The 19,235-nt window shown below is 51.0% G+C and overlaps 1 protein-coding gene across 4 annotated transcripts in view; it reads right to left on the bottom strand.

Moving 5' to 3' along the window:
• ABR (ABR activator of RhoGEF and GTPase) overlaps positions 1 to 19,235 on the bottom strand; it is a 176,705-nt gene that overhangs the window by 90,472 nt on the left and 66,998 nt on the right. For all 4 annotated transcript variants that reach the window (XM_004746902.3, XM_004746901.3, XM_013053499.2 and 1 more), the window contains exon 2: positions 4,197 to 4,381. In XM_004746902.3, the coding sequence (XP_004746959.2) occupies positions 4,197 to 4,381 (185 nt within the window). The remainder of the gene's footprint in view (positions 1 to 4,196; positions 4,382 to 19,235) is intronic.

The following is a 19,235-nucleotide window of genomic DNA, read 5'->3' as shown; positions in this document are numbered from 1 at the left end:
CTTACTTTGGATTCTCCTGCTAGATAAAGTCTGAGCCCCTCAATTCAGCCTTTTATTCAAACCGCCTCTGGGTACCCTAGGAACTACAGAATGAGTCTGACACTGAGCAGTCCCAGCCACAAATGTACAGACTTCATGACTGCACAGCACTCTGCCTAACCCTATTGCATGGAAACCTCCCAACAGCTGCATGAGGTCAGGAAGGAGGAAATTCTCAGTATCTTTCCTTTACAGATCAGTACACTGGAGCCCAGACAGGGAAAGTGACATCCCTTGGGGTGCACAGCTGGTAAGTGCTCTAGCACTGAGACAACACCCAGATCTCTGCCTTGCTTCTGCTTTTTAGGGCGTCTCCCAAGAGGGGTGATGGAGGAGTCTATGGCTTGGGGGGAGCAAGCTTTTCTGTAAGACCCTGGTCCTAGCAGAGGAAAGCGGGCCCCCACTTCTTAGCTGAGATCAAGAGTCCCTGCCCTTCCTTCCCAAGATGGAATCAGGCACAGGACTCTCAGCTGAATAGAGCCAGCACTGGTAGGGGGCCCTGGCCCTACTAAGGAGCTCTGCTCAGCGAGGGCATATCTACTATAGGAGCAGCAGGGCAAGGCTGTAGGGGTATGGCAGGGAGGGAGGAGTATGGGTCTGTCCTGCCAGCACTACAGGGACCTGGCTTCATCTGGGCTCCCACACCTGGCAGGACTGATCCAACCTCAGAAAGGAGGTTGCAAAAGGCAGACTCAGTTGTTGTCTAGCAAATGCCATGAGCCTAGGTCCTTGCAATGGTCTTGGCTCCAAAAGCTGGCGAGAAAAGTCTTATAGGTCCCAGTCACAAAGGACAGAGCATCAGGATGAGTCTGATCCAATGCTGTGGGCTTTACCTGAATCATCCCAGTCCCTCCTCTCACCACCCCTTCGGGGAGTTGGTCCTACTTAAAGAGAGTAGCAAGGAGGCCCCCCGGTGGCTCAGTCAGTTAAGTGTCCAACTTTTGATTTCGGCTCAGGTTATGATCCCAGGCTCATGAGATCGAGCCCCACATCGGGCTCCATGCTTAGCATGGAATCTGCTTGAGATTCTCTCTCCCTCTGCTCCACCCTCTGTTCTCTCTCTCAAATGAATAAAATCTTAAAATAAAATAAAAAGAAATAAAGCTGAGGAAAGTGAGGCTCAGAGGGGTTATGTCACTTTTCCAGATCCTACAGCTAGAGAGTAGCAGGTGTTCATCTAGTCAAAGCTCATGTTCCTTTCATGTGTCAAGCTGCCTGGGCCATGGGTACCCAGACATTTGGTCAAAATTATTCTGCGTGTGTTGGTGAGAGCGTTTCTGAGTGAAATTAACATCTGAATCTGGGTAAAGCAGATTGCTCTCCCTAATGTGGGCGGTGGGCCTCATCTAATCCACTGAAGACCCAAATAGAACAAAAAGGCTGAATAAGAGGGAACTCGTCCTACCAGTTGAGCTGATGAGACATGAGTCTCTTGCAGGCTTCTGATGCAGCCTGAAACACCGGATCTTCTGGGATTTTGAGCCTGCTAGCTTCAGGGTGCAACTCACACCACTGGGCTCTGCTGTTCTCAGGGCTTTAGGCTCAACCTAGAACTAACTATACATCATTCCTGTGTGTCCAGCTTGCTGATGGCAGGTCTTGGGACTTCCCAGCCTCCATAATGACGTGCACCAATTCCTTATGGTAAATCTCTCTACAGATCTAGATCTAGAGACAGATCCTATCTGGAGTACCCTGACCAAATACAAAGACCTAACCTTAGGCTTCCCGGAACAAGCTGGCTGCATGTCATGTTTGGGTACGAAATGCCCAGCTGCCAGAGGCCAGACATCTGAATATCTAGAACAATTGTCTGATTTAGTCCAAAAGTCCCCTTGGTTCCTAATGCCCCAACAGAAGCCTGGCAGGGAGGGGCCCTGCCTGGCCAAATGAACAGAGCCAAGCAGCAGAAATCTTGGTTTTCTTTTTTTTTTGTTTTGTTTTTGTTTTTTTCTTTTCAACCAAAACAACCCCCAAGTACTCAGGAAGGGGTGTGTCCACTCTCTCCTGCACCCCAATGTAAACAGCAATAATTGTGGAGTCCACTAGGTGGAGCCAGTGATCCAGCAGAAAGGTTGGGGAATGCAAACTAACTCTAGGAGGGAAGGCCTGCAGGCAGGGGGTGCACCAGGCTGCAATCTTCATCAGGATCCCCAGGTTGGATAAATGCTCCCCACCCTCAGCATGTCTTCTAGCCAATGGTGTAAAAACTCAACTCTGGGGTTCCCAAGCCCCAAGCCCTTTCATCAGCTGTCACTGTAGCATCTCTGGACTTCAAAGTTCTCAAACCATGTTATTCCCTCCTGAGCCACCTAGCAAAATGAGCAGCCACAAAGTGGAAAAAAGGCACTGCCCCAAAGCTTCGGAGCTCCAGGCAGGGAGGTGGGATGGGGTGGGTCCCCTGCTGTACCTGTTTCACTGGAGAAAGCACCCAACAGTACCTTTGACCAAGGAATCTAAAAATGGACGGGCAAGCGCACAAGCAAGGCGGTCATGTGGTGAGGGAAGGAGCCGGGACAGGGAGCAAGGAGGAAGGCAGAGAGGGGAGAAGAAGACGGCAAAGGCACTTTTCTTGCCAGTGAGCAGCTCTACTTAGCTACACGTTCTCAGCTTTCAGCCCTCAGCCAGCATTCCTGGCCCTGGGTTGGGTCCTCCCATGAATCTTCCTGCACCTGCTCCTTGTGCGGATAACAGCTGAGTCCTCCAGGGGTCCTCTAAGCTCTATTAGGTCAGAGACCAGAAGGCAGAGATGGGAAGCAAGGGTTTTCTCCTTGTTTCCCCTGGCTGGCCTGAGTTCAGGTCCCAGAATACTCCTTCCTTTATCAGTAGAAAAACCCTCCCCTGCCTGTTCAAGATGGTGGTCTCTCACCTTCCTTAGGGATGACAGGACAACAGCCCAGAATGCCGGCTGTGGGGGTCCTGAACCTCACCCAGCCCCTCCACCTCCCACCTGCCCCCACCATCTTTCCAAACTTGCACTGCCTGGCAGCCACTAAGCTCAGCCTCGGCCTCTGTTGCCATGGCAACAATGTGGCTTCCCCTAAGTGGGAAGCTGGTTGCCAAGGCCCTTGTTGCCAAAGGCTATAACAGCCACCCCGGTGTGCGAAGAGGGGGTGAGAGCTCTGTGGAGGGGCGGAGGGTGGCCAAGGAGGCTGGGAGGGAAAGAAGCAGGGGGCTCTCCAGAAATGGTAGAGTCCCAGCAGGTCCCCTGCTGGAGTGGGGCTTGTTGGGCCCTTTAGGATGGGAACAAGTACTCCCTGATACCTCAGTGACTGCTCCTCAGGAAGGATGGAAGAAAGGGCCCCCTTCCCAAAACATACCTGGATAAGCCCTCTACTGAGCAGGACAGGGCCCTCCAAGCCCCACCCCCACCCCCACATGGAGGAATGGCTTTGATGCTCCCCAACTCCAGAAAAACAGTCCCCAGGAACCCCTCTGTCTCGCTCGCTTAGATGACCCTGTACAAGCTGGGTGCAGACAGAGCCGGGCCCTGCAGCCAGAAGCAGCATTAATTACAAGGATTGCAAACCTCCTAGCCTGTCTCAAAGCACGTACTTAATATTCCTTATAAAATTCTTCTCTTTGGAGCAGAGCTCCCGTCAGTCGACAAGAGGAGAGGGGGACACCATTAGGGCTCATTCCCTTCCAGAGGTGGGCAGAATAGGGCCCTTGATCTTCGGGGAACGCTGCCTGAGCAGCTCACTCCACCCTGCAGAGAGCACAGAGACCAGCCTTGCTGTGCTGAGCCGGCATCTGGACGTCTACAGCCCACGGGTCACGTGTGCAGCCCCTGCCCGGCTCCGGGCCGGAGAGAAGAGCTGGTTCCCTCCCCCAGACCCCATCCTGCTCGAGAGGGGCTGGAAAAGAAAGCTGAGAGAGGAAGTGAGGGTATCCAGGGAAGCAGATGGCTGGTAGAAGAGGCAGGGGTGGCAGAGAGAGCAGCAGGTGGGGGTGGGGGCGGGGAGCCTACTCTGCAAGGGGCCCAGGACCGAAATGAGAAGACGAGAGCACCAAGAACATCCAGGTCCACGTTTCCCCAGCCCTGCTCCCCACCAGTGGCATCCCAAGCAGACCCTGGCCCGTGACCCCCAGGCAGGCCCCCTCCCCTAGAACTCCCCCATCTTCTCCAACCCCAAAGGAAAAGCAGGTGTACCTACCCCAGGTGCCAGCCCCTCAGGTGGGGTGGGGGAGATGCCATCCCCGCCGCCCTGGCCACGGGCACTGAGCTGGGGTGACATGGTGGGCGACTCGTCGATGTACGGCATGGTCTCCGAGCCCTCCGGGGGCCCCTTCTGCTCCTCATTCCCCTCTCCGTCGTAGTCGTCGGCCCCGTAGCTGAAGTCTGAGACAAGGAACAAGAAAGGCCACTGAGAGTCCTCCACGAGGGCCGCCAGGGACTGGTAGCGCAGTGGGCGCCGACGGCGACCCCCGGCTGCCATGCCCCCCGCCGCAGCATGCACAGCCTGACCCAGGCGGGGGCTGCGCGGGGGGCCCGGGCCTCGTGAGGGGCTGGGGAGCGCCAGCAGGCCCCTCGGCTGCAGCTCCAGGGCTGTTGGGAGTCGGGGAGGAGCGGCTCTACTGTTGCCACCTGCTTAATAGCATGTCAGCCGCGGATTTCGAGCCGCTGTTTCCTTTGCCTCCTGCCTTGTTCCAAGTCTAAAAATTCACAGTGGGAGCAGGAGGCAGGATGCTTCCAACTCTCCTCTCTGAGTCACCATTTTGCTTTTTATAGGGACTAAGGAGGTTGGGCGGGCCGAGCGATGTCACTTCCTGAGCCCCTCCTCCTTGGGTACCATTCGTACACCGAGCCGATCCCTGGCATGGGGCGCAGAGCAGCTTTCGGGGTGGAGGGCTGAGGCACTGCCCCCGGGGAGCCTTCCCTCCTCCGAACAAGGCCCTGGCACGAGACGGAGCCCAGGGCTGGCCGTGTGTGGGCGAGAAGGTGGCTCTGAGGCCTGGCAGGGATGTGGTTTAATGGCAGACTCAAAAGCTGGCACTTATTTCTATAATTTCAATGGAGGCTCCCTTTGGAGAAGAGGGAAGAAAAGGCTGCAGGGAAGTCGAGCTGCCGTTTACCCGACCAGGCTGCGGAGCCCACGCACGAATGCCCCTCCCGGGGACGGCAGGCCGGGCCCACGGGGGCACAGCCCCGCAGAAAGGCCCCCCAAGCTCCACCATAGGGGTCTCTCCTGCAGCGGCATGAGTGACCCTCTCGCTGCCCCTCACCCTGTCTGGGCCTCGTCCCATCATCTGCTCAGACGGTGCTTCTTCCTGGATGTCTTCCCTGGCATCTCTGCTCAAAATGACAGCAACATGGACTTCTAGCGGCTCGGTTGCTCTTGCCCAGTCGTCTCTGTGCCCCTGGGGCAGGATCTGGCTGTCTCGGTCATCACTGTGTGTGCCCAGAACCCACAGGACCGCGTGCGGCAGGATCTTGGGAAATGTGTGTGGAGGGAATGAGTGAGCGGAGGAATGCACTGTCCCGCTCAGGTCTCAGGTTTGAGCCAAATTCTCCACGGGGCCCTGGCTCTTCCCCTTCTGTCACAACATACCAGCCCCTGGGCAGCGAGCAGCCCGAGAATGGTGTCAACAGGTCACCAGGGCGTCTGGCCATGGCTGTACTCAGTCCAATCTGGCCCTTTGGCAGCCAATAGCTTCCCCCAGGCTTGCTGCACCTGCTCCCTCTGACTTTCTCTCCAGTCCCCGTGCTGACGGCCCATTAAGCTGTCAGAGGATGTAAGCTATTATTTTTTTCCCCCAGAACAGGCATGCATGTGAAGAACCACAGGATCCAGCCACGGAAATGTGTGTAAGCCACGTACACGGAGATAGGGCCCGCTGGCTGGAGAACGCAGGGACTATGCATGAGGCTGGTAGGGGGTGAGTCAACTCTGCTATTTCTGAGGGGGGCAGAGCAAAGGCGAAGAAGCCACAGCATCCAGTCGGCCCAAGTCTGGCATTGTCAGAGAAGGGAGGGCACTGTCTGGTGAGATCTCCTCACTTCGAGAAACACAAGGAGGGAATGAGACATCCTGTTAACCTCCATCTCTCCTCCAGGGGGCTCCAGGCTGCCCTGTGAGTGCCTGGAGTCAAGGCCAGGGGTGTGCGGTACAGTGAACCCTGAGCTGGCCAAAAGCTCAGATTCCAGCGGGCCATGCTGACTCTCCTGTACACTGACCTATATTCCCAGAGGTCATTGGCCTAGATCTGGGTAAGCTCCAATTCCTCCTCATCAGAGGGCCAGCCATGGGCCTGCACCTCCCACAGCTACATCTGGAAGGCTGTTGCTACTATCCCCAGTTTATCAGTGAGTCTCAGGAAGATCTGCCCAGAAAGGTTCTGAACCCAGGTTATGTCTCCAAATGCCACCCTTTTCCCTTTGAGTTTCTAACTTCCAGAGAAGTCAACTTCCACAGCTCTCCTGATCTGGAGAGGCAGACCAAAGACCAGGAGGTAGGGGTGCCGGCCACATCCGTGGGGGAGTCCCAGGAGCGGAGGAAAGTGCACATATAGAGCTCTTTGCAAATGTTCTCAAACACTTTCTCTTTTGTTCCACCACCTGTCAAACGCTGACAGCCCAGGAAGTCCGTCAGAGACCCAGGAGGGCGCTCACCAGGAAAAGGTACAGAAAAGACAGAGAAACCAACCCTCAGAGAAAGAAGGTGTCCTGGGGACTCAGGAGGATGGAAATCTACTGAACACAGGCTTCAGTTTATGAGAAGCTGCGGATACAAAGGCTTGGCCACCAAGTCTCAGAGAGGGCAGGGGAGGCTGCTAACAGCCAATATCCGTTTCCCCTTCTAGTAACAGAAATATCATTATATTTGAGTGGCACTGTGCCCAGTGGCTAACTAAAAGACCACTTTCCCTAGTGGTGTGGGCCACATGATTAAGTTCCAGCCAATGAGATGTTAAGTGGATATGTATGAAACTTGAAGGAAGGCTGCTAAAAATGATTGGTTTAGCTGGAAAGCATGCCACTCCTCGCCCTGCCCCCCCATGGTTCCTCCTTCTGTTGCCAAGGTTTGGAAAACAGATGGGATGGCTGGAGCTCCAGCAGCCATGTTAAACCATGAGGTGACATTGAGGATAGACGCCTTCACTGAAGCTAGCAGAGCAGAAAGCTAGGAACCCAGGCTGGTGATGGCACAATGAAATGCCATACCACTCCAGGCCTGTCTACCACCAGACTTCTTCTTCTTCTTTTTTATTAGATTTTATTTATTTCACAGAGAGAGCACGCACACACTCTTGTGTATGAGTGGGGGAGGGGTGGAAGAGCAGAGGGAGAGGGAGAAGCAGACTCTCCACTAAGCAGGGAGCCTGCCACAGGACTCCATCTCAGGACCCCAGGATCATGACCTGAGCCAAAGGCAGATGTTTAACAAACTGAGCCACCCAGGCGCCCTCAGACTTCTTTTACATGAGAGAGAAAAATGCTCAGATGATTTAAGCTTCTGTTATTTAGCTTTTATGTTATAGGTACTCAAACTTAATTGTAACTGATTCAGATGATTTTCCTTGACATTCTTCCTAGGTGCTTTTCCCACTGCCTTCCCTGTTCCTTCTAAGTCTCCTTGGTCTCTAAGTCTATCCCCACCCCTTAAAAATAGGTATTCTTTAAGCATCCTTACAACAGAATACTGCTCACCAATAAAAAGGGATAAACAACGGATACACGCAACAACAGAAATAACTCTTACAGGCATTGTGCCAAGTCAAAGAAGTCAGACACCAAGGAGCATATCCTGTATGGCTCCATTTACGTTAAGTTCTAGAACAGACCAAACTACCCTATGGTCGACAATAAAAAAAAGGGGGACACCTGGGTGGCTCAGTCATTAAGCTTCTGCCTTCAGCCCAGGTCATGATCCCAGGGTTCTAGGATGGAGCCCTGCATTGGGCTCCCTGCATGGCGGCAAGCCTGCTTCTTCCTCTCCCTCAGCCTGCTGCTCCTGCTCTCCCTGCTTGTGTTCACTCTCTGTCAAATAAATATATAAAATCTTAAAAAAAAAAAAAAAGAAAGAAAGAAAGGAAAACAATGGTTACCTCTGGGGTTGGGATAGAGACAGCAGTTGACTGTAAGGGGCACAGGGAACTTTCTGAGTGATAGAAATGTTCTATATCCTGGGATGCCTGGATGGCTCAGTTGGTTAAACATCTGACTCTTGATTTCAGCTCAGGCCATGATCTCAGAGTCATGGGATCGAGCCCTGTGTCGGGCTCTGTGCTCACCGGGGAGCCTGCTCCGGGACCCTCTCCCTCTCCGTCTCTCCCCCTCTTGCGTGTGCACTCTCTCTCTCTAATAAATAAATAAATCTTTTTTTTTTTTTTTTAAAGATTTTATTTATTTATTTGACAGAGAGAGATCACAAGTAGGCAGAGAGGCAGGCAGAGAGAGAGAGGAGGAAGCAGGCTCCCTGCTGAGCAGAGAGCCCGATGCGGGACTCGATCCCAGGACCCTGAGATCATGACCCGAGCCGAAGGCAGCGGCTTAACCCACTGAGCCACCCAGGCGCCCATAAATAAATAAATCTTAAAAAAAAAAAAAAAGAAAAAAAAAAAAAGAAAGAAATGTTCTGTACCTTGAAGAGAGATTTGGGGTACATAGGTGGATGCATTCATCACCTTTGTGAAATATACTTAGGATTTGTGCATTTTACTAAACACTGAATTCTGGTTAATGATATTCATGCTTAAGTGTTGAAGTCAAGTGTGCTACTATCTGAAACACCTAAAAAACAAGATGGGTTGATGATGCTCAAAGAAACGGAGAGATGTACAATAAAGCAAGTGTAGAAAACAGAAAACATCCAAAAAATACAGATAATTATAGACTCTAGATGGTGGGTACATGGGTATCCACTGTAAAATTCTTTTTTCTTTTTTTTTTAATTTAAAGTAGGCTCCACACCCAACTCCATGTCATGAACTCAGGAACTCACAACCCTGAGATTAAGAGTCACATGCTCTACTGACTGAGCCAGTCGGGTACCCCTCGCTGTACAATTCTTTACGCATTTATGTATGTTTGAAAATTTTTGTAATAAAATGATGGGGAAAAAATTGGTGCTCTCCAAGCTTCTGTCACCCCTGCTTTGCTCCCTCTCCCAAATTTTATTTACGTGCCAGGGAGAGGTCTAAGCCGTAGACCCATCTCTCTGATTGGTTCCTGGACACCTGCAGGAACTGAAGTTAATATGCTAGATTGAAGTTAATATGCTAATATGAAGTTAATATGCTAGATTGCTCAAGTAGGAAACCCAGGAGTCATTTTGGATCCCGTCTTCTTCCTGGTCTTCATCTTCTACATCATGAGCTATTCTCCACTCCCCAACTTCTCCCCCATTTTCACCAGCTCTTACAAGGACGAATCCAACACTAACTCCCCATGAGCCAGACTGAAAATCTGACTGCGTTTCTCCCCTGTTAGAAATTCAACAGTTCCCCATTCACTTCAAGGGTAAATTCCAAACACGCCAACTCAAGTCCCTTTATGGTCAACAGCTGAATCTACCTTTACAGGGTCATCCTCTGCTGCTGAGTAATATCAGACATCTTCCAGGTCCCTGCAGTGGGTTCTATAGTAGCCCCCAAATATAGATACAAACATTCAGGTCTTAACCTCAGTCCCTTATGTGACTTTATTTGGAAAGAGGGTATTTGCAGATGTCATTAACTTGAAGATAACTGACTGCATCCTAAGTCTGACGATGTATCCTTATGGGAGACAGAAGGAGAGATGACACAGATGCACAGAAGGCCCTATGAAAAGAGATTGGAAGAGACTGGAAGAAGCAAGCAAGAATTCTCTCCCTATAATCTCAGTAAGGAACACTGCCTTGCCAACACCTTGATTTGGAATTCTGGTCTCCAGACTGGAAGAAAATAAATTTCTGTTGTTTTAAGCTACTAAATTTGTGGTAACTTTTTTTTTTGGCACCCCTGTGAAATTAATACAGTCCCCAGACACGTGACACTGTTTTCCCCCTCTGAACCTTTGCACATGCTGTTCCTAGATCTAGAACACCCTCCTCACCCCTTGTCCACCCTATGAAATCCTATTTAGCCTTTGAATCCATCTCTGCTGCCCCCTTCTCCCAGGAAATTCCTCATCTCCTGAATACATAAAACTTTTGCAAACGTCTGCAAAATGAGAAAAAGATGAATACTTTAACTTTCTAAATGTCAGAAAAGTGAAGAGAAAATTAAATGGGGAACTACAAATGCTCAATGTATATATCCATTTAAAATGTAATCAAAGAGAATATATATATATACACATATATATGTATGTATATATATATATATATATATGGAATTTCTTCTACCAAATCTGCAAGGTTTAAAAAAAAAAATACTCAAAGTTGTCAGGGAACATGCAACCTCAGAAACTCTTGGAGGCTATGGGGAGACCCAGCTGGCTCAGTCAGTAGAACATGCAATTCTTGAACTCAGGATTGTGAGTTTGAGCCCCATGTTGGGTGTAGAGATTACTTAAAATAAAACCTTAAAAAAAAACAAAACCCGGGACGCCTGGGTGGCTCAGTTGGTTAAACAGCTGCCTTCGGCTCAGGTCATGATCCCAGTGTCCTGGGATCGAGTCCCACATCGGGCTCCTTGCTCTGCAGGGAGCCTGCTTCTCCCTCTGACTCTGCCTGCCTCTCTGTCTGCCTGTGCTCGCTCTCGCTTGCTGTCTCTCTGACAAATTAAAAAAAAAAACAAAAACAAAAAACCCACCTCTTGGAGGGTATGACACAACTTGTCTGAAGTCAGTTTGGTAACTGGTTTTGAAAGCTTTAATAGTTTGCACAGCTTTTAACCCAGCATAAGACAAGACTATGTCCTAAGAAATAATTAGAAATGTACCTAGGGGCACCTGGGTGGCTCAGTCGGTTAAGCATCTGCCTTCAGCTCAGGTCATGATCTCAGGGTTCTGGGATCAAGCCGTGTGTTGGGCTCCCTGCTCAGCAGGGAGTCTGCTTCTCCCTCTTACTCTCCCTCTGTGCTGTCTCTCCCTCAAATAAATAAATTGAATCTTAACAGAAAAGAAGTGCATCTAAAAAATAAGGCTACAAGGTTATTAATCACAGGGCTATCTATGATTATGAAATATTAAAAGCAAACTGAATGATTATACAGAATTCATTGAGTAAAGTATAGTATTTCTCCAAGATGGACTACTATGTAGCCATTAAAACTATATGGATGGTCAGGGCGCCTGGGTGGCTCAGTGGGTTACAGCCTCTGCCTTCAGCTCAGGTCATGATCTCATGGTCCTGGGATCAAGCCCCACATGGGGCTCTTTGCCCAGCGGGAAGCCTGCTTCCCCTCCCCCTCTCCTGCCTGCCTTTCTGCCTACTTGTGATCTCTGTCTGTCAAATAAATAAAATCTTTAAAAAAAACCCAAATTATATGGATGGTGTATATCATGAACTGAAAAAGGAAGTAATAGTGTGTACAGTATGATACTATGTTTGAAAAAATAAAAGTGTATGTGCACAGAATAAATGCAAGGCAGCAGCACAAAAATAATCATAAAGCAATCAGGTTCTAAGATTTTGGGAGAAATTAATACATGATCGCTGCTCTCTAGGATGCTGGCACATACTGCTTGTCTCCTACCCAACATTGATCTTTCCTTCATCCCTCCCTACCTACCCTGGTTTTATTTGAGGGGACAAAGGACCCAGTCCCAGGCAAGATGCTCACTTTTTTTGACTCTCACAAATAGGAGTAGCCACTGGCCTATGAGACCCAAGAACAGCATGATGGAGCCTCTGGCAAGGCCCCTGCTCTGATGATTAAAAAGGGACTTCTTGGGGCGCCTGGGTGGCTCAGTGGGTTAAGCCGCTGCCTTCGGCTCAGGTCATGATCTCAGAGTCCTGGGATCGAGTCCCTCATCGGGCTCTCTGCTCAGCAGGGAGCCTGCTTCCTCCTCTCTCTCTCTGCCTGCCTCTCTGCCTACTTGTGATCTCTCTCTGTCAAATAAATAAATAAATAAAATCTTTAAAAAAAAAAAAAAGGGACTTCTTGCCCTGAACTCAAGTGTGATGACTGGAGCTATAGCAGCCGTACTGCTGCCTGAGGAAACGACCAAGAAAGAACACGAACGTTCCCTTGATGCTGAAAAGCGACTGACCTGCAACAGGAAGAGCCCATCTCATTTTTTATTGAGGGGAAAAATATTAAGCCCTAAATGTTGGGTTTTCTGCTGCTTATAATAAACACATTCCTGAGTGACACCCTCACAGCCCAGCAGAGGAAGGTTGTCTGGTGGGCAAGAGGATATCCTTGGTGCCATGACAGAAGGACCTCACAAGTGAAGCAGAAAGGAGGGAGGAGGCAACAGTGTCTGAGAGGGACGGGCCGGAAGGGTTGGATGGTACTCACAGGGAGATGGTTTATTACTGTGGCTCCGAGCGAGACCCTGAGGTCCCTCAGCTAAGGCTCCAATGCAGGCTCTGTCCCTAATCTCTCTGTGCTCCGAAGAGTGCCTGGCAGGGCAGCCACCTCTGAACAGATATTGGTTAACCCAGTGAATGTGAAAGAGGATGACGAAGGGGCCAAGTGCCCGGGGCTGCTTTGAGGATTATCTGGAATAACGCACACGAAGCACTTAGCACGTAGTAAGCACACTATCAATCTTAGTGGCTATTATTAATATTATTAATTGAACCTTGAAGGATGCGTGGGTGCTTGCCAGGCGGATGGGGATAGGAGCAGAGTTCTAGGCAACGGGAAGAGGCTTGGCAAAGGCACAAAATGTAAAACAGCAGGGCCCCTCAAGGGGACTATAAATAGCCTAGCACGGCTAGAACACTGAGTGAGCAAGAGGGTGGGGAGGCAGAAAATACGGGAGAAGTGAGCACAGACCAGCACACCAAGGGCCTCGTGAACCAAGCTGAGAGTTAGGCAGGACCCAGTGGGACCATTCCCTAACGTGGGGTCTTGCCAGACATATAATTGCCATATATCGCTAACTTTACATAATTCTGCCCGATGCCTGTGTTCCTGTCTTGCATTACAAGGCAGACAGAATCTTGGGACCCCCCCCCCCCACCTTACCTCCTAGAGCTCCTAGGAGTCATCTAGATTGGGAACACATGTGAATATAGGGTTACCTATTCCAAACATGTAACAGAGCCTGGGCCAGATGGCAGGACGGAAGCCAACTGGCGACAGACCGCAGAGACCTCAGACATGTTCCTTTTGGGGCAAGGTGGAGAGCTAGCCTGTTGGGGGTAGGTTCAAACCCAAATGACCAGCCTTCATTTCTACCATCCCAAGCTCTGGTTGGTGCAGGCAGGGAGGAAGGGTTGCCCTGCCAGCTGAAGGCACACAGGCATCTAGCTGTTTACAACCTTCCCCTGAAGCTGCCCAGCACTTATGATGGACACAGTCACATCCAACCTCCAAAATAGAGGCTGAGGGCAGTTTGGGGGGATCTTTCCAACCTCTTCTTGGCCACTCGAAGAACCTGTGGGCCCACAAGCGGAAGAAAAAATGGATGCCAAACTCTGGTGAGGGAAGAGATCCATTTGGAGGAGGGCCTGAGCGTCCCTTGATGGAAAGCAAGACAGGGAGAGAAGGAAGAAGCTGCTCCCAGTGAGGGAAACAGAGCTGCAAAGAATGGGGTTAAGAACTGCGTCCTGTTTGGGCCACTGCCCAGGACAGACTGGCGGGGCGGGAGCTAAGGTCCCAGGGCTCTCTTGCATGGATGGCGTCGGGTCACTAACTCCCAGAAAATGATTCTGCTCCCTGCTCCGACCTCCCTCAGATGCCAGGTGCTGGGCTGAGGCCTGCAGGGACCCTGTTAGACACAGTGTGTGAGCCCCTCCCCAAGAGATGCACAGATCTGCTCACTTCCCCCCCAAGATCCTCTAACTCCCCCAGATTGCTCTTCCAGCTAAGCTGTGGGTCTTCCCCCACATTCTCAGGCACTCACGGCTATGAAACTCGGCCTCCCCCCCAATGTGGGGGAATCGCAGACCCCACGGCCAATGCGTAGTCTAGGGTCTTCTTGCCCATGCCAGACAGGGGCTGCCACAGAACCAGAAGGACTGTGTTTCATTCCTCATCTTTGAGGTAACAACGGGGATAACAATGCCCATGTCACAAGCTGGTTGTAAGCCGACATTGAATAACTTAATTAGCTTAAAGAACTCGGACAGTGTCTGGAGAGAACAGGCATCCGGAGAGGTCAGCTGAGGGAGGAGGAAAGCGCGCTGGACACCTTCAGGGCCCCGTGACCCCAGTGGATCCAGGAGATACCCCCGGGAGTCCCTCGGTGGTAGCATGGCACTAAGGTGAGGTGCCCCTGTACCAACCTCTTTGCAGACGCCTCCTTCTCTGTAGCCCCTGTTCAAAGCCGACAGGAGGGAGGCTGGGGAGCCGGGATAGTACAGTGGTCCAGGGACTGTGCTTTGAGTCAGATTCTGGTTATAATCCCAGTATTACTGCTTAACAGCCATGTGATCTTAGGCAAGCTACTTAATCTTCCAGAGCCTCGGTTTCCTCACCTATAAACAGGGAAAACTCATAATGTCTATACCTCATGAGTTTTCCATAGGGTCCCAATGAGAAGATATATTACTGTGAGGCACTGGGCCCAGCACAAATGCTAAATAAACAGTAACTGTCCTTACCACCTTGGTCCTCTTCCTATGTGGTGAGTGCCCTCAGCCATCTCCTAGTCCTTGCCCAAAAAACAAAAAACAGAACGAGAGCTATGGAAACAGACCCCGGGCTAGGCTCCCATGGGCTGGCCCAATTTTTCCTCCAACAGCCTATTTCTGGAAGGTCGGCTTCGAGCAAGGCCTCACAGGCCATCTGAACAGTTCAAATCTTCAACTTTAAGACACCAGTTCCAAACTTCCCTGCACACTGGCATCCCCTGGAAAGTTTGGAAGCTACTATCTGGCTCCTGCTCCAGAGATCTATACTAAATTGGGGGTGGGGGGGCGGGAGGCTGGGCATCAGGGCTGTCATAAGCTCCCCAGGTGATTCTAACATATTGTAAGGCTGAGAACCACCCGATTAAGACAAGGACCCTGTACCGAAAGAAACCGAACTCTGAAACAGCCCTGGGAAGCCATCAGCCACGTGGCATGAGAAGGGTAGGAAAGGGTACTTGCAAGAGGTGGGGTTTGAATTAAGTCATGAAGGACTGGGAGGTCTACCTGGGAAGAGGAGGAGGAGGAAGGCATAAAGGGATTGTACATCTGGCGTAGGCTGAAGGGGCAGGCCCTGTCCCATTCACTCATAGCCCGCAGCAGCCACCTGGACCACAGCGTAGGCTCCTCACACTTCACAGAAGTCACTAACCCAGTGAAGGGCAGAGGTGATGGGACAGCTGGTTCCTGGAGGTGCCTCAGGAGAGTTGGAGTTGGAGCACTCGGTTCTGGCTTGGCCTCGCTGCTAGGAACAGACTCCCTGTCCCCGTGGGGGTGCAGCTGGGCCTCTCTGGTTACCACAGAGATTCAATCAGACCCTCTACCTCCAGACTTCCTGGGGGAGGGAGGCAGAAACAGGGCCCACCTGGAGAAGCCAGGGTCCCAAAGCCTGGGACAAAGGAATCCTAGGTCGTGGGGTTCAGTGGCAGGTGAGGGGGCAGGGGCCCACCGACAGCCCTGGGCAGAGAAGAGAGGGTAGTTTCAGCAGTGTCCAGACTCCGAGAGATCGAAGAGAAATGCTATTATCTGCACCGTGTTTTAGAGTGTACGAACAACCCTGCAGCTGAGCTCTCACAATACGCGGGTGTTGTCAGCGTGGATATTACTCCCCCATTTTACACAGGGGAAAGCTGAGGCTCAAGAGGTTCTGAGTCTTATCCAGGGCTATCTGGCCAATAATAAACTGACCCACAGATTGAAGACTTTGAACCAAGTCTCAGGCACAAGGGCCTAGAATTTCTAATTGCTCTATAGAAAAAGCAGTTATATGCCCACTGAACATACAGGAATGCTGGTGCAGAATGGTTAGATGGCTTTGCCATCATGGAGGAAACCTCTCTGTGTAAATGAGCCACAGTCATTCAACAAACATCTCCTGCGTTATTATGTGCCAGATGTAATAAAGGAATGGACCCCAAGCAGGACTGGGCATCCCCCCCATTCCTGCTACCACTAGTCGGTGGCTTACAATGAGTCAAGCCCAGGACCAGAAGTCAGACAAATCTGGGTTCTGGGCCCAGCTCTTCTGGACTTGCAGCAAGTTGCTCTTTCTTTCCGAGCCTCCATGTTCTCGTTGTGAAATGGGATGACACGGCCGCCCTGTGCATTCCATGTGGCTGCTCCTAAGAGCATTATCAGAGGCCAAACAAGAAAAGTATTTCACAAACCACACAGCATTCAATCATTCAGACAAAAAACATTCCCCTAGAAAGTCAAATTCCGGGGCGCCTGGGTGTCTCAGTGGGTTAAAGCCTCTGCCTTCGGCTCCGGTCATGAGGTCATGATCCCAGGGTCCTGGGATCAAGCCCCACGTCGGGCTCTCTGCTCAGCGGGGAGCCTGCTTCCTCCACTCTCTCTCCGCCTGCCTCTCTGCCTACTTGTGATCTCTATCTGTTAAATAAATAAATTAAAAAAGAAAGAAAGAAAGAAAGAAAGAAAGTCAAATACCCATTCATTTGGCCTTTGGTCTATTCCGGCTCCCTCCACTAGGTGGCAGGAGTCTGGAGCGCATTCACCAAGCAGATTCTGGGTAACCGGCAATGGGCAGATCCCATTCACTGAAACTCCTCCCCTAACAACCAATTCAATTACTTAGGGTCTGGGGTGGGGGGGCCAGGCGGTCCCTGAGACAAATCCTTCAGGAATTCTAACCCTTATTAGAGTTAACAGCTTTAACTTGTCTCTAGTTTCGCCTCTGAACTGCCACAGATTGATGACGAATAATGATCCTGAACTGATCTAAGGCTCTGCTCTTCCTCCCCTCTGCCCGCATGCTGGTGGCAAATGCTACTTGGCCCCAAAAAGGCAGAAGGGGGAATGGACAGGAGGCAGTGAAGAGGGAGAATCAAAGGACCATTACTGACAATGACTTTCAAATCGAGTCCCACTTATCACCCGCTTGGAATGGCCTCCTCAGAGACCCCTGTCCCATATATGGTTTCATGAGTCCCTAGCGTATTTATGAAAAATTAAATGACTCTCAATCTAGTGCTGAGAAGTAGGAAGGGACAGTTCAGGAGACAGATAAATAACATAAGGTCCAGAGGGCTCAGTAAGACCCCAAGAGCAAACTTGTACTTTGGTGGTGGCCGGGATCAGAATCCATGAGCGCGTGCCCCCACACCACAGGTTCCCTTCCATCCCAGGGCCGTGTGGCTTCCCCGCTCCCACCCTTCTCTGCAGATGTCAGCCGAGATATTCCCAGCTTGCACACGCATGCACGCCTTCACACGTACCTCCACACAAACACCCCACATCTCTGTCCACGGCTGCCAGGAGGCCACACTCGCTGGCATTCAGCTCAAGCTGCTGGCTCTCCGCAGACCTTCCCTCGACCTTAAAAATCATTCTATTCTTGTTCTATTATTTTGAGGGTGCCTCAAAATTCATGCCCCTTTCTGTCTGCCCCCTCAGGTCCAGAGCATTGGTGGTTTTCCTGTTCCAGCTTCCTGTGATCATCCACTGAGAGGAGATGAGAGGACCTCCCGAGGTCAATGGCCTCTTTCTGACCCACCAAATCACCCTTCCTCTGGAGCTCTACCAAGCCAGGTGAGGGCTGAGCAAGGGAAGGGCACTGCAGTTCGGCCAGCCAGCTTGTTTCTGCTCTTTGCCCACACACACAGAGGCACGCATAGGCACAAACATGCACACACAGGTACAGACACATATCCCCATCAAGGCCCTGCTGCCTTCTGACTCTCTGCTCTGGTCACCCATCATGCAAAATCCTCCATTCCCCTCCTCCTGCCGCAGTGACCTTGGAGGCCACAGGTTCAGACGGGGCAGCCTCTGTCTGCTGGGTCTCTGGGCGACCACATGCAGCAGAGGCCCCTTCTGACCAGCGAGGCTCTGGTGTGAGCAAGCAGTGAACGGCGCTTGTGTTAAGTCGTGGAGATTCCAGGGACCGGGTTGGGTCTGCTGTATAACCTGCCGACCCTAGTAAGACCTCCAACTACTACTCCATATAAGGTTGGCCGGCTGGCCCCAGTCTCAAAGAAGCTCCATATGCACGTCCCAGTGCCCAACAATCCCTTTCCCATGACACAACCTATGTCAGGCTCATGGTGAACCACGGCCACCCTTCTCCTATTCAGAAGAGAACCAGGAACCCAGCACCCTCTATGTAGGGCAGAGGGGAAGGAAATCTGGAATGGCTTCAGGCAAGTGGGTTAGTTCTGGGAGCATCAATAGTAGAAGCCAGCACCAGAGGGCCAAGCCTTCCCACGGAATGGGTGACCCACCCACTCTCCCAGGACCAAGTCAGCGAGCCCATCCCTGACCAAGCAAGCCCCAAGGATGGCCTACTGCTGATGTGTGAAGTGAGCCCAAAAGGAGACAAGGCAATACCCAGAGTCAAAAGGTTGAAGAAACAACATGAATGAATCTTGAGGCCATGATGCTGAGTGGAATAAGCCAGCCACAAAAAGACAAATACTGTATGAGTCCACTTATATGAGATACTTAGCATAGTCAAATTCACAGAGGCAGGAAGTGGACAGGTGGTTGTCGGGGCTGGGTGGGGGAGAAGGGGGAGTTGGTGTTTAAAGGGCACAGAGTTTCGGTTTTGCAAGATGACGAGTGTTCTGGGGATGGATGGCAGGGATGGCGGCACAGCAGTGCAAGCGTACTTAAAGCCTCTGAGCCGCATACTTAAAAATGATTACGATGGTAAATTTTGTTTTATGTATTTTGTCACAACTTAAAAATAGAATAAAACATACTTTTAAAAAAGCAGACAGGAAGGAGCAGAAGGAGCAGAACTGGAGACAGAAACTCTTTGGTGAGGATTAGCAGGGGGCATGGGGACTAAACTAGGCCTGGAGTCCACTTAATTTTCAAAGAAGGCTTTGGAGTCACTTTCGGAGTTACACAGTTAGGTTCCACGTCCACAGTTCATCTCTGTTTTGCTGCCAACTTCCTGGCACCAGACAAGCCTGGCTTTGCCCTAGACATCTGTCGGCTCCAATTCAATACTCCCTCTCCCATCAGGCAGCACCTGGGCACCCATTACAGTGTTCAGCG

This window comes from Mustela putorius, unplaced genomic scaffold, assembly GCF_011764305.1.
Source record: "Mustela putorius furo isolate JIRA1106 unplaced genomic scaffold, ASM1176430v1.1 tig00003962_pilon_pilon_pilon, whole genome shotgun sequence".
Lineage (NCBI taxonomy): Eukaryota > Metazoa > Chordata > Mammalia > Carnivora > Mustelidae > Mustela > Mustela putorius.
This window is presented reverse-complemented; position numbering and strand designations above follow the sequence as displayed.